At 59.1% G+C, this 15,191-nt stretch overlaps 1 protein-coding gene across 3 annotated transcripts in view; it reads left to right on the forward strand.

The window, feature by feature from the left end:
• The window catches only part of SEPTIN9 (septin 9), a 165,401-nt gene that overhangs the window by 74,872 nt on the left and 75,338 nt on the right, over nucleotides 1-15,191 (forward strand). For all 3 annotated transcript variants that reach the window (XM_027080813.1, XM_027080816.1, XM_027080815.1), the window contains one exon: nucleotides 10,619-11,260. In XM_027080813.1, the coding sequence (XP_026936614.1) occupies nucleotides 10,619-11,260 (642 nt within the window). The remainder of the gene's footprint in view (nucleotides 1-10,618; nucleotides 11,261-15,191) is intronic.

Consider the following 15,191-nt stretch of genomic DNA (forward strand, 5'->3'; position numbering starts at 1 on the left):
TGCAGGGCTTTGCGGTCACGGAGGCTCCGTCCTCTCGCCCAGCGGAGCTTGGCTACTTTGGGGTCATGCGCTGTGACCCGCTCCATTCCTCGGGAGGCCTGGGGAGCAGCTGGACTCCTGGCTGCTGCTCTGACCGGGGCCTGAACTCTGCTCTCTAGGGTCACCGTCCCCTGTAATTAGGCCAGAGCTCATATGGGCCTGGGCAGCACCCGCCTGCGCCCGCCCTCAGGCCACAGCGCAGAGAGCTGCAACTGTCCCTCTGGCGTGATGAATGGAGGGCTCCAGCTGGGCCCAGCAGCCCCTGGTATTAGGGTTTTGTTTTGGGTGGTTTTTTTTGCATTTTTAAGTGTTTCTACCATTTCTTGCAGCAGTCAGCAGGATGGTTCCTCTTCCTGGTGGATAGGGAACAGCCGCCACCCGCTACGCTGAGAACAGAGGAGGGAACAGCAGCTCCACCAGGAAGGACTGTCACGCTGACCAGCAGCCTGGCAGCCCAGCCCGGTGCCGTGGAGCTGAGACCACCGGGTGCACCCGGGGGCTCTGGGCCCTGCTCTGCGCCCAGCTCAGTCGTGTGGGAAAGAGCCAGCAGGGGCGCGGGCGGCTGAGAGCAGGCCAGCTTGTTCGCAGAGTCTTTTCGTGGATGGGATGATCCTTGCTCTGTGGTCGGTGGGGGGGCGGGGCTGGGGAGCGGAACCCTCCTGTTGGGGGAGGGGCTGTGCTCCAACCTGGAGCCAGGGCTTCCGGGGCAGCCCAGAGGGGCGTTGCGGATTAAAGGGCCCTGTAACCTTTGAGCCCTCGGAGCTGCAGCCTGTGGCTTTGGTTTCGAAGTCAGTCCCCTCCCAGGGGCTCCCTCCTGCCCTCCTTCGCTGCCATTTATCAGGGGACCTTTGACCCTCGGAGGCCAGAAAGGTCCTCTGTCCCCTCCTCTCCCTGCAGGCTGGGCTGCACCTAGGCCCTCCTCCTCGGCCTTTCAGGAAGCCTGGTCACCACCACCCCCAGCGTCCCCACCCTGGGTCAGGAAATTCTTCCCCTATCTGGCCCGCATCTCCTCACACGCGGCCCCGTTCCGAAGCCCCGTTCCGTCTGTCCTTTTAGTGGAGAGAGCCCACAGCTGGCCTAAGAGGGGGAGGACAGATGGGTCTAAATGTGCTCATGTTCCCATAACTTTAACTTCATCAAGGAAAGAAGGAAGTCCAGTGTCTTAGGGTGACTGTTAAAGTCTGCCCGGAATGACCCCGGTGTCGCCAGAACCAGGGGGACCGGTAGATGGCCGGAGCGAGAAGAGGTCCCAGGCTGAGAAGTGGCTTCCTCGGAGCGTTTGCTGTGGTTTTTCTCTGTGTTGAGAGATTTCCTGAAGCAGAAGTTGCTATGTGGCTGTCCCATGGTGCCTGCCAGGGCCTCCACTGTCAGGTTGCTCCCTGACCCTGAGAGCCGTCACCCCAAGACCCTTCTCTGACGGCAGGGAGGGGAACACGGGTAATGAACCCGCCTTAGGTAGGCCGACCAGATAATTCATTGCCCCGATGGGGACCCTGTTGGGAATGAACAGGGCGCCCTGATGGATGACAGTGGAACAACGGGTGTGAGCTGGGACGTCCCAGGTGGGCTGGACGCAAGGGCCCTGCCCCAGGAAGATGGGGGCGAGGCTCCGAGGCCAGCGGGCAGCCAGTGGCAGGAAGGGGCTGCTGGCCCAGGCGTTGGCAGCTGTGAAGGTCTGGGGTGACCTGATGGCTGACGCAGGCTGAGCGGGGAGAGGTCCTTCCTGCCAGCCAGCCCAATTCCAGGGCACCCATGTGCCCCTCCCCGAGCTGGTGAGTCACTGCGGAAAGTAGCTTTGGCATCAACAGAGGCTGAGGAGGCTGAAGAGAAAGGCCACGGCAGCCGAAAAATCTGTTCTCTTGATGCGTGAATTTCCTGCGGCTGCAAAGTGCCGCAGACTGGGGAGCTTCAAACATAGCAGTGTGGTTGGTCGCTCCCAGGTCTAGAGGCCAGAAGTCGGATGTCGGGTGTGGGCAGCGTTGGTTCCTTCTGGGGACTCCGAGTGAGAGCCTCTTCCAGGCCCCTCTCCCAGTTTCCAGTGACCCGAGAATCCTCGGCGTCCCTTGGCTTGTGTACGCGTCCCTGCATCTTCACACGGCCTTCTCCTCTGTGTCTTCCTTTCTGTCTCTTACGAGGACACCTGTCATGGAGTTAGGGCCCACCCTAATGGGGGATGATCTCACTTCGAGATCCTTGCCTTAATCACATCTGCAAAGACCCTTTGCCCACATCACGTTCACAGGTTCCGGGAGTTAGGACTCAGACCATTTTGGGGGCCACTGTTGGACCGGTGTCCTCTGCAGACGGCATGAGGTCTGGAAGCCCTGGGAAGGAATTGGACAGGACCCATTCTGGGTGGATTACACTGTGTAGCTGGGCTGGGGAGGGCTGGTTCTGCCTGTGTCCTTGCTAGCCAGGGCGCTAGGGAGCTTTTTCCAGGGAGAAGTTAACGTAATGAATTTGGGGATTAAGAGAAGGTCTGGAATCCGAGGGCTGGCTGTTGACCACAGCTGCCACTGGGCTCCCTGCTCGTTGTGAGGGGTCTTGTTCGTGTCCTGAGTTGAGGGGGCCAGGGATCACCTTTGCGCTCTTTTTGTGCCTGGAAATGTCATGGGCGGGAAGGGCTGCGCGGAGGGTCCCCCTGCGGTGAGTGGCAGCCTGGGAAGGGAGGAGGGGGCCTGTTGCTTTCTCTTGGCCCAACTTGGGAACCCAACTGGCAGGCACGGCAGACCTCCTTCCCACGTCGCTGTTCCAGGGTGGGCCGTGGGCCAGGGCTCCTGAGGGGGAGGCTGTGAGAAGCAGGAAGGCCCCCTGGGGTGCCCGTGTCCTAACAGCCGAAGTAAAAGACAATCCTCAAAATAAATTGCAGGGTGGAGGGATGACCTCACATCTTTCACCTGGGCGCTAAGACCCCCCGGGGAACCTCCAGTTCTCAGGGACACTGGACGCGCCCCGCACGGCCCCTCAGGGCCGAGTGAAAGTGGCTCATCTCAGTGCTGTCGTCCAGAGCGCGCCGGCCATCCCTGCGGGACTGTGCAGGGTGCTGAGATGCAGGCCTGCGTCTGGTCAGGGCCCGGAGCAGGGGCTGTGTGCCGCCTTCAGCCACGTGTGCAGCTGAGCCCAGGGCGGCCGGTGCCCTCGGCCAGCACGCCGGGACCCGGAGCCGGAGCGGGAAGCAGGACGGGGCTGGCACTGGACAGGGTTCGCAGCCCAGCCAGGCCTGCCCAGGGAGGGCAGGGGAGAGGCCCAAGGGGAGGATTCTGAGCTGTGAGTGCCAGGCTGGGCCTTGTCTCTTCCTTTGTTTGGGCTTTGGCTGGTTTCTTGTGTTTCTCAGTGGGAAACCCAGGGCCACCCGCTGACAGTGCTGTTTACTGGTGTCCCTGTCCAGGCTCTGCTTAGCCACTGTGTCTATTTTAAGCCCTTCCTTTTGGACTATTTTTCTTCCTGAGGACACCCCCTCCCACTTTCCCCATCTGCATCCTCTTCCCTGCCCTGAGCCTGCCGCCCCCCACCTGCTCTCACCTGCCCTCTCAGCCCTGCCCCTCCTCCACTGCCCACCCCCAGGCAGTTCCTGAGACAAGGATTCAGGTGGGAGGTGATCCCAGGTGGTCCCCAGGCATGGGAGTGCTGGGGGACCCTGCACCAAGCCCCCCAGAGTGTTGAACCTCCAGTTACTGCCTAAAGGCTGTGTGCCAGGGAAGCACTGTTAACCCCTTCCTGCCTTCCGGGCCTGGGCACCACGGGGGGCGCCGGGGGAGGCCCTCGAGCACAAGGGAAGATACTGGCCGTGGGTGTGATGGACACGGGTAAGGCACGTGCAGCCTCGGCCACCAGTGGGGTGACCACACATGCACGTGTGCACACCCACCCCCCGGGGTGCACACACACAGGGCAGTTATACCAACAACAGTCGTGATAGCTGCCCGGGCACCACTGTGTCAGCGCCTCAGCACCACACGTGGGGAAGCAGATGCCCGGAGGTGGCTGTGGTTGTGCCGCCCCCTGTTTGAGCCCCTGCATTAGGCCCTGAAAGTAAGAGTCCGATGTGCATCCAGGCTGCAAGGCCCCCACGTCCGGCCAGCTCTCGGCTCATCCGAGGCCCGCAGGGCCTTTGTCCTGCCCTGCCCTCTGCCTGGGATCGTCCCCCTTGCCCTGCCCTGCCCGGTTTTCCCCAGTGAATTTGTTCTTTCGCCTGGACCAGATCTTGCTTTTGTGGCCTTGGGCTCCTTTCCTCTGGAGGATTGTTATTTCAGGGACCGGCCCGTTGGCCCACCGATTCCTGTTCCATCTTCCCTGCTGCCCTGGAGGGAGCTTGTCCGCCCAGCTGCAGCCCCAGCTCCCTGTCCTCACGGGAGAGCAGGAACTGGGGGGGTTGCCTCCAGCCCACCCCAGGGGTCGCACACGCTCCGGACTCATTCTGTGAGTCTGATGGCCCGTGCACTTAGCTTCGGGGTTGACTTTTCCTGTGACCTTTCCCTGCAGCCTCAGGCCAGGGAGCAAGGAGGTGTCCTTCGCCTGGCACCCTGTGTTTCCTGGGTGTCTCACCCTGGCTTCCAGGTCGCCATTGTTTCTCAGGACAGAACCTGCTCTGCTGCCGCCTGGAAGAGACTCACTTTCACCAGGGCCATGCTCCTGGAGCCTGAGCCCAGAATCAGACCCCTGAGCTGGGCAGTGGCCACGTTGCTCCTCCCACTGGAGCTGACCCTGGCTTTGTTTTGACCTTGTTCTCTAACGTTTCTTTGCGTGACATTTGTCCCAGGCTGGAGCAGGGCTTTGTGGCTCAGCTCGTGTCCCCTCCCCAGACTGAGGCCCGCGGTGTGATCCAGGAAGTGTTCCTGGAGCGGGGAGAGGTTTGCGGGCAGGCAGCGTGCCTGTGGTCAGAGCGGGGGCCCTCACAATGGCCTCTTGTGTGCGGCGCATTCCTCCTTAAACAGGCCCAGATCCAGGTTGCTCCTGCCTCGACCCCCATGCGCACGGACGACGGGAGGTTTGCATCTGGCCAGGCGGCCTGGCCTCTGCAGCGGCCGAGACTGTAGGTGTTTGATGGACCGGGAGAGGCCGGGCCGGAGGTGCAGTTATCCACACCCTCCCCCTCTTCGTAGCGAGGTTTGTTTTTTAAGAGCAGCGCTGATGGTTTTATCCCCTGAAAATATGAAGTGACCCACATTAGCATAGGCACCTTGGGAAAAGGCAGGAAAGTGTAATGAATTAAACGGCCACCTTAATTCCATCCAGAGGTGGCTGTTTTCCTCGAATGTGCGTGCACCCTGCACATGTGTGTGTGCGATGAATCCAGGCCCGTGCATGCAGCTTGGATCCTGCTATTTTTACTTAGTATTCTCAGCATTTCTCAGCTTCAGAACCGTGATTTTGATGACTTTGCAGGACTCTGGCATATGGGTTCAGAAAACTCTACGTAAACTCGAATTGTTTCCAGCATTTGCTGTTTTAATGCTGATGCAAACATCCCGTACATAAATCTTTCTGTACGTCTGATGATTTCCTGGGGGTAAATTCCCAGCAGTGGGCCAAAGGGCACGGCAGTCTTCAGTCTCATGTGCTCGCGGGGAAGGGCTGACTGGGGCCGAGGAGGGCTTTGGGGAGCAAGCGGTGTTCAAGCCCGGCTTTGGGGGTTCTTGACTTCACGAGAGGGAGAACGGGGGCGTTCTTATTTGGGAAATGGTGTGAGGATGGGTGGGCCCCCCGTGCCCTGTGGGAGATGTCAGTCCTTTTCCCTCCCAGCGGCAGTTCGGGGACCCTCCCAGTACAGCCTGGTCCCATGTTTGTTTGGTGCCCCGCAGCCATGCCGTTTGTCCTGTCCAGCTTCGGGGCGGGGGTGTGGGGGTCTCTTGCCTGCCCTCTGAGGGCATCTAGCATCCTGCAGACAAAAGAGGAAGCAGCACAGCGCCACTCTCCACTGCCCTGGTCCAGTGAAAGGCCACTTTTCTGCCCGTCGGTCCCCCATCAGATGCGGTTACGTAGGGGCCTCCAGTCTGCACTCTTGCCGGCTTCCTCGGCCGCACTTGGACCCCCTGGGCTGCCTCTCCGCAGGGAGAGGGGAGAAGAGTAAAGTGGAAAAAAGCACCCACTGCCGTGGTGGATTATAGCCATTCTCCACGGAGGAAGTGGAAGGAGTTTCCAGGGTGAGTCTGACCCTGGAAAGGGAGGGGTGGCTGTGCGTGTTGGGGCAGGACCTGGAGCGTGTGTTTAGGACTTCCGTTGGGGGACGGGATGCTGGAGGACCCTGTCCTGCCAGCTTCGTGACAAGCCGTCTCCTAACTCTTCCCAGCTGGGTGCTAATTGTGTCATGACATCCTCTGTATAGAGGCGGCTGCTCCTAGGGCATCCCTCGCACAGCCTGCCTTAAAAAATGATCTTTGGTTTCATCACCAAATATTCCGGTGTAAATCGAGAGCAATGTTATTCTCGTGACGACTTCTCCCACCGTCTGGGGTTTTGTGTGATTCCTGAAGGAGTCAGCTTTTCCTCCTCTGGGTGCCTGATACAGCAGTTCTGGAGCTCGGCCACGCTTCCATTGGTCCATCCGTTGGACGTTTCTACTTCTTCTTCTTCTTTTTTTTTACGTTTTGGCCACACCTCGCGGCTTGCGGAATCTTAGTTCCCTGACCAGGGATTGAACCCGGGCCCACGGCAGTGAAATCGCTGAGTCCTAACCACTGGGCCGCCACGGGAAGTCCTTGGACATTTCTTGAGTGGGGCTGGGTGCAGAGTGGGCGTGACAGCACCAGCGGGAAGGGCCCCAGACAATCTTGTAGCCCAGAGGTTTCATCCCTCCAACGGTCCCTGTGTTAACTCCCTGTGGCTGATGTAACAAATGACCACAAACAATGTGGCTTAGACAACAGAGATTTACTCCCATGGTTCTGGAGGCCAGATGTCCAAAAGCAAGGTGTTGGCAGCACCACCTTTCTCCAAAGCTTCTAGGAGAGAATCCTTCCTGGCCTCTTCCAGCTTCTGACAGCTCCAGGCATCTTTGGCTTGCGGCTGCATCACTCCAGTCTCTGCCTCTGTTGTCACATGACCTTCTTCTCCGTGTCTCTCAGATCTCCCTCTTCTTTCTCTTATAAGGACACTTACCGGACTTAGAGCCCACCCTAAATCCAGGCTAATCTCATCTTGAATCCTTACCTTGATTACATCTGCAAAGAGTTTTTCTAAGTAAGGTCACATTCACAGGTTCTGGGGCTTAGGACTTGGACGTAGCTTTTAGGTTGGCGGGGGGACACTGTTCAACTCCCTACAGAACCTTAGAGGAAAGTGAAACTTCTCAGGCTGAGATGGGGTTGAGGGCCTGGTACCTCCCTGCTCTGGGCCCACAGTTACAAACCTATGATCCGGTCTGGCCTTTACATTGTGAAGAAGAAGCACCCGAGGCCCAGGAAGGGCTGGAGGGCTGGCTCGTGGTGTAACAGAGGAGAGGACTCCGGCTCTCTTCCCAGGGAGCCCCCCTCCCCCGAAGTCAGTCCCGGCAGCCTGGGACGATCGGGATGACACGGGAGGGAGTGGCGTGAACTGCACGGGGCCACCACGGCAGGCTTTGGGAGGAGGCAAGAGTGAGCCTGGCTTTGGGGGGGGGGGACTTGAAATCCTTGGGTGGGGGCAGCGCTTGTTTTTGGGGATGGCGTAAGCCATCCAGAACCCCCAACAGCCCTGCATGTTTGCTGAGCAGGGACCGTCCTGATGGTGGGAACAGCCCTTGTCCTCTCAGAGAGAACTAGACAAATGGGGGTGTTGGTGCTGGCCGGTGAATGCCTGGATAGACGATACAGCCGAGGGCTAAGCATGCGGACAGTGTGGGCCCAGGGGGTGGCATGTGTCAGGAAGAAGCACAGAGCAGCCCAAGAGAGGAGGGGGTGGCGGATGGGGCCGGGTTTGTGCGTTCTGTGTAGACTTTGTGTTCCGGGGAGCAGTGATCTGTGTGCCGGCCAGTCTGGTTCCAAGTCATCGCCGAATCGGGCCTCCCGACTCAGGGAGGCCTTTGCTTTGGCGCAGGGTCTTAATTCATGAGTTGCAGTTGGAGGTTCATTCAAATGGGCTCCCCAAGAAGGGGGCTCTCCAAACAGGGGCACAGATCTTGTCGGGACTCCCAGGAAAAGGTCGTCTTATTCCCGTGGGGCAAACCTGGGAAAGAGCCCTTACCCACCTAGGTCCTGTTCTCCCAACTTGGCCCCAAGGAGCTAACACCAAGTACTCTTGGACGTGCACATGCCTAGGCGGGTGGGGTGTGGACCCCTCCTCGAGGGAGCTCACAGACAGACAGGAGCCACTATCGGGGACAGTTTGGACAGTGCTCTCGGGGCGAGGGTAGACCAGATGTCTCGGGAGGCCCTGGGAACCATGAGAGGACAGAGTTCCGGGCACTCAGCCCTGGACTTTCTGGCCAGTTTAGCAGGCACTTGACCTCTCCCTGGGCACTTGAGGCTTCTTTGGACGGGCAGTTTGTACCCTGCGTATCTTGCTGGACAGCCCCCGGTGAGAGGCAGAGCTGCGCCAGCTGGGGTCCTTGCACAGGCACACCCCTGCCGCGCTTGGCCGTCTGCCTTATCAACCTGAGGTCACGGCAGGGCCCACTGGCCGAGTGCAGCCCTTGGATGTGATTTCCTTTGACCGCACAGTGTTTTTAAAGGGGTTGTTTTGCTTTGTTTGTGCCAGCATTTAAAAATCAGGAGATAACATATTAAAAAAACACAGATTTTCAGATTCTCTTGAATCCGGAGCTCTGGCCACATTGCACACACATGCCTGCTTGGCCGCAGCGAAGCTGGACAGCAGGTGTGTCCCTGAGTCAGTGCGTGGTGAGGCGCCCGCTCCCGAAATCTGCACATTTCCCATCCCTGCAGGGCCTCTGGGATGGTCGAGCTTTGTGACCCGGGGTTTTGTGAAGGAGGTGTGCCCAGGGCTTAGACAGGGTCCCCCAGGGGTGTCACGTTTGGGAAACTGGTAGTTCCGGCAGCCAGGTATCAGGGTCTGGGGTCTCCTTTGCTTCCCTACATCCAGTGCTTCAGAGCACACATGCCCCTGGCCACCCACCCACTCAGCCACCCACTCCACCCTGGTCTTCTGAAGGAGGTAATGTCCACGGGGAAGAGACGAGGGCTGTGTTGGAATTTGGAGGAAGGAAGACTGGAGGGAAGGGCTGCTCAGAATGGCCCTGAGAGCTGGTGTGGGGGGCTGGGGAACAGCTGCGGGCTGGGGGAGGAAATTGTGGGGGGGATCCCTATAATCCTGGGCTCCTGGGGCTGTGAGGTGAGGTGGGGAGGGGGGTGGGAGAGACACTGTGGGTCGCTGAGGGCGCGCCGTGGGCCCGGCTGGGAAGGAGCTGGGGCATGTTCCTGCCCCACGGGCCCCTTCCCGCTCTGGTCCTTATAACCGGGAGCAGCTGGTTCTCGTTTGCAGCATGGCTGCAGGAACCGTGGGGATAGTGGCTTCTCAGGCAGTGTCCCCACCGCCTTGGAGGGAGCAGATCCTGGCGGAGACGGTGGGTGGACGGGTGGAAATGCTGGGCTGTGGGGTGGGAGTTGGGTGGTCAGTGTGCTGCGTGGGCCCAGGTCCGGCTGGGGCAAGTGGTATAGGATGGAGGCAGAAGCAGCCGGTGTGAGGACTAAGAAAGGCAGCGGTGTGAACTTCGCCCAGGATCTCCATTATTCCACCAGAAAGGAGTAAGAACCCTGGGCCTGGGAGTTAGACACATCTTCCGGCTCTGCTACTCACCCCACGCCACTGGGCACTTTGCTTAAGCACCTGGGCCTCAGTTTTCCCATCTGTATCAGGGGATTATAGCCTCGTTTACACCATGGGGTTGGGGGGGGTGGGTAAGTGTGGTTATGCACAGTAAGCCCAATGCCTTGCCTGTGTTAAAAGTTCCAGCGTTGACTGTCCTCGCTGTTACTGATATGGTGGTGACATTCCCATTGAGATTCTTTTCTTTTTCTCTCGTGAATTTTTGTATTTATTTATTTATATTTATTTGGCTGCGCCGGGTCTCAGTTGCGGCCCGCGGGATCTTTTCAGTTGCGGCATGCATGCGAAATCTGGTTCCCTGACCAGGGATCGAACCCGGGCCCCCTGCATGGGGAGCGCAGAGTCTTAACCACTGGACCACCAGGGAAGTCCCCCCATCGAGATTCTGATTGGTTATGGTTGTGGCTGTTATTACTGGGGACGTCTCTCCACCGCTGCTGCTGGTGGTGGTGTTTGCTGCTGGTGTCTGGGTTGGGCGGAGGTGAGGAGGGAAAGAAATCAAAGGCCCCTCCCTTGAGCCAGAACATCCTTATAGAAAATGTAGCTGGCGGGACCATGGCCACGGCAGGACAGAGAGGACAGAGGGCGTCCTCCAAGCTCTGGCCTTTTCTCTCTCTCCCAGAACACGTGGCTGCGGGTGCCTCAGTCCCTTCGGACAGTGGGGCTGTCCTCTCTTCTTCCTGAGAGGTGAAGGGCGCAAGAGTCTTCCCGGGGGCCCCTTGCTGTAGCGTCCCCGCCAGCTGCCCTCTGGTGTTCCCCGTGAGCGGGATGTTCCCAGGGGCTCTACTTACCACGTTCTCCTCGCTTTCTCTTTCAGCCTTGAAAAGATCTTTTGAGGTCGAGGAGGTCGAGACGCCCAACTCCACCCCAACCCGGAGGGTCCAGACTCCCCTGCTCCGGGCCTCTGTGGCCAGCTCCACGCAGAAGTTCCAGGACCTGGGTGTGAAGAACTCAGAGCCCGCGGCCCGCCATGTAGACTCCCTCAGCCAGCGATCCCCCAAGGCTGCCCTGCGGAGGGTCGAGCTCTCGGGCCCCAAGGCCGAGCCTGTGTCTCGGCGCACCGAGATCTCCATCGACATCTCGTCCAAGCAGGTAGAGAACACCGGCACCGCCGGGCCGTCCCGGTTCGGGCTCAAGCGGGCCGAGGCACTGGGCCACAAGACGCCAGAGCCCACCCCTCGGAGGACGGAGATCACCATAGTCAAGCCCCAGGAGTCAGCCCACCGGAGGATGGAGACCCCCACCTCCAAGATCCCTGAGGTGCCCGCCATCCCCACCGCTGACGCAGCCCCCAAGAGGGTCGAGATCCAGGTGCCCAAGCCAGCCGAGGGGCCCGCCTCCCCCATCCCACCCCAGACCCTGGAGAATTCGGAACCCACCCCGATGTCTCAGCTGCAGAGCAGGCTGGAGCCCAAGCCCCAGCCGCCCGTGGCTGAGGCCCCACCCAAGAGCCAGGAGGGTGAGTAGCAGGTGCCGGTCATCCGTGCTGCAGTGATTTGGGGGGTGGGGAGCTGGCTTTGCCCTGGAGTCTTGGAGGAAGAAGCTGAATATTGAGGAGGGGGGCGCGTATACTTCCGAAGGCTCAGGGGAGGGGACTGGCAGCTCTTTCTGTCCACGGGGGATGGACCGAGATGCAGCAAGTTGGATTTGAGTTAGACTTGGCAAAGAATCTCTGGGTTGTGGAGGGCCCCTGTTAATTGGTCCACAGGGCCGTGGTGTAACCTCTGCTGTGAGCCCAGGACTTGGGAGCAGGAGCCGGGGCAGGCTCGTGTCGGGGCTGGATGGGTTTGAGACGCTAGCACAGGCTGTCACATTCTTGGTGGCTGGCGGTCACTGGGCCGTGGGGAGGCAGGCTCCTGCTCAGGAGGGGACTGTGACTGCCCTGCTGGTACCCCCGGGGCAGGGGGTGAGGAGGGGTTTTCTGCACAGGAGGGTCTTCCTCTTCTTCCTTCCCAGGTAGGGAGGGTCGTGGCCAGATGCAAAGGGAGCATGAGAACGCCTCATCTCTGCATGCTAATATTTTCAGGGCTGCCTGGAGGGGGTCCCAGGCCAGGGAGCCCCGTGATTCCTATTCACAGCTCCGTTTGGGGGTGTTCTGCTTGGCTACCATCCTCGGAGGGTCCAGACCCGGACTTGTGCTCACAGCGAGCTCACAGGGGAGGCAGTGCCAGTCCCGTGGGACGCTGTTACTGCCCCCGCAGGGAGGCTCTTGGCCCCATGGGCTGTGTTAAGGTGCCGGCTGGCTTGTAAGCCCAGTGGAAGCTGGGTCCAGTTCTGATCCCGGGACTCGGAGCTCAGTAAATGTTCAGTAAGTGTCCTTTGGGTTGAACAGGCAGAACATTCTGGGATTTTGATATACCTTTTAAAAATGATTTTTAATGGTGGTAAAGTACACATAACAACACTGACTGGTGTAGCCATTTTTAAGTGTACAAGGCATGGGCGTTAAAAACATGATGTTGCTGTCAGCTGCCACCGTGATCCATCTCCACGACTTTTTCATCTTCACCACCTGGAACTCTGTCCCCATAACGTACTAACTCCCCTCCCCCCATCCCCTGGCACCCACCATCCTACTTTTTGTCTCTATACATTTAACTACTCTGGGTACCTCATGTAGGTGGAATCCTAAATATTTGTCCTTGTGTGTCTGGTTTGTTTCTCTTTGCACATCTTCAGGGTTCATCCATGTTGTGGCAGGTGTCAGGATTTCCTTCCTTTCTAAGGCTCAGTAATATTCCATTATGTGTAGAGCTCACTTTGCTTATCCATCCATTGTTGATGGGTACCTGGGGTCCTCCTGCTGCTTGGCTCTTGTCAGTGGAGCTGCTGTGAACGTGGGTGTGCGAGTATCTCGAGTCCTTGCTTTGAATTCTTTCAGGTTTTCCTTTTTGAATGAGAGTTTTCCTGTGGTCCGTGGACTTGGGGGCTTGGGATGGGGTGGGGTAGGGGTGGTGGTGGAGCAGCTGCGTTCTGCCCAAGTGCACATCTGACCGAGCAGGTCTGGTGGGCCGAGGGGCTGACTGAACTTCCTCTGACGCTGGGCCACGCTGTGGGCAGCAGGGGCCAAGAGGTCCCTTCCAGCCCTGGTGTGTGAATCTGCATCTCCCCAGACGTGACCCTGCAGAGCCACGCCACCCCCCAGGTGCGCTGGTGCCAATGTCAGGACGCATGGCTGGTGTTTAGGGAGCGGCCAGGAGGCTGTTTCCTCATGATCTTCTGCTGGTCCAGGGCTTTTGCTGCCGGATACGGCCCCGTCACAGGGGTGAGGTGTTCGCGCTCAGCTGAGTCAGACGGCATGTGGCTGGGGAGACGATCGTCACCGTCCAGATCTTGATGACAGTTGGCACTGCATGCCCGAGGAGGTGGTCCTGCTCTGGGGGACCGGCAGGGGGTGTCTGCTCAGTGTGGCACCGCCCTGGGTTGTCAGGGCGGGCGGGGCGGGGCGCAGCCTCGGGCATGTCTAAGAACATCTTCCTCCAGCGGCAGCCGCTGGTCGGGTCGGACCGTGGGGACTGGTCAGGTCAGCTCTGCCTCAGGAGCGGGATGTGAACAGCGGCCGTGGAACCAAGTGGGCGGGGCTGTGGGAGAGCCCCCGGGGGCCCGGGCCTCAGCAGCTGAGTTTTGGAGAGGGTGGGATTTAACCAGGGAAAGACGGGGGAGGGAAGAGCATTCCCAGCTGAGGCCGCAGTCCAGAGGTGTTGGGGACCCTGGTTTTGGGCCTGTGCGGTTTTTCCAGGGAAAAGGATTTCAGTGTCTGAGCTGGGCGCCAGCACCGTGGACCCGCAGCCCCTCTGTGCAGATGGAAGTCCAGCTCTTCGTGGAGAGGTCCACGGGCCGGGGGGGAGGGGTGTGCTGCCTTCCCACCCCTGGAGCACGAACTGGGGGTCGGCGTATGTGGCAGTCATGGGTGTGCACATGTGTGAACTCACAAGTGTGCTGAGCCCGCCTCCTGTAGGTCCTATTGGCTGGATGGGGAGGGGCTCTCTGAGACCAGGGCTCACAGGTTGAGAACCTTTGGGTGCATTTGAACCAGGCGGGGGCGTTGGACAGAGACTGCAAAGAGGAAGGATGCTCGGGTTTGGAGGAGGTGGGGGCTTGGATGACTCTGGGCGGATTCTCTTCATTTAAAACAGAAGTCACTGTGGGCTGAGCCTGGAAGTAATGCGGGGTGAGAAGCGGCTGGGGGGGGGGGAAGGCCCTCTGTGGGCTGGGAAATTCGGCCTTCACCTGCTCGCCTGCACGTCCGGTCCTGAGGTCCTGGGCAAGTCCAGGGTCTTCCCGATGGAGGGGTGTTCCCTGCATCTATTGCAGTGGCTTCTGCAGAGCCCCGGGTCTTAGCTCCCCCCCACCAGCCCCTGTTCTGAGGCTCCATCCGCTTCTCCCTCCCTCCCCCTCCTCTGGTCTCGGCCTATCCAGCCCCTCCAGGCACAGATCGGTTGTCCCTCGGCCTCATTTCCTGTCCATCTTTCCTGCAGACCTGACACTCCCATCCCCTTCCGCCCTTCCATGGCGGGGCTGGGTTGGGAGCTCCCAGGAGCCCCCCAGCCTGCAGGGCCTGCTCTGACTGCCCTCCATGGGCTCACTATCCCTTACCCCTGAGGGCCAGCTGGCGCTGCGGGGTCAAAGGATCAGGGAGGTAGGGAGCTCTGTGCCCTCTGATCAGACTCAGCCCTTTGCCTCTACCTCCAGGAAGCCCTCCAGACTGTGACCGTGGGCACAGGACAGGGTGTCCTGGGACCTCAGCTAAGTTGTTCCTAGATTGACCTCCCTAAAGCACAGCACTGATGAAATCCATGCTCACTATGAGCTTTCACTGCTCACCCGCCGGGGCCCCCGCCCTCCACGGTAGATTCACCCTCTTGTCCAGCTCATACCTCCCTGCTCCCCAGCCCCTCCTGCTCTGGCCCTTTCGTGGTCTCCCACTGGCCACCTTTCCTCACAGCGGTTCTGCACTGATCTCCTGATCCCCAGCCCCGCTCCTCTTCACATCACTGCTTTTCAAACTCCTATGCATCCTTCAAAGTCCTGCTCAAATGGCACCTCTCCCACTAACTGGAAGTAGCCTCACTTCCTCTGATTCCCGTGCCTTTTTGCATCTTTCTCATGTATAATATTGTGTGTTTGTCTTGGAATGTAAATTATTTGTGTATGAACCTTCTTTCCTCTGCTAGATGTTTTTTTTTTAATGCAAAAACAGTTTTTCGCAGTACTGTTTCTTTAAAATTTGGAAAATATAGACATTAGAAAGAAACTATAATTCACCTGTAAGCCAGCGATACCCACTCTTAACGTTTGCTATGTCTTCTTCAGAATTCCTTCCACGCCCTGAACTGGATTCCAGGTTACTTGAGGCTGGGGCTGTTGTCTTTTTTTTTCTTTTTGAAAGA

Source organism: Aethalodelphis obliquidens, unplaced genomic scaffold (assembly GCF_003676395.1).
Source record: "Aethalodelphis obliquidens isolate GAN/ISIS:26980383/991018 unplaced genomic scaffold, ASM367639v1 scaffold44, whole genome shotgun sequence".
Classification (NCBI taxonomy): Eukaryota; Metazoa; Chordata; class Mammalia; order Artiodactyla; family Delphinidae; genus Aethalodelphis; species Aethalodelphis obliquidens.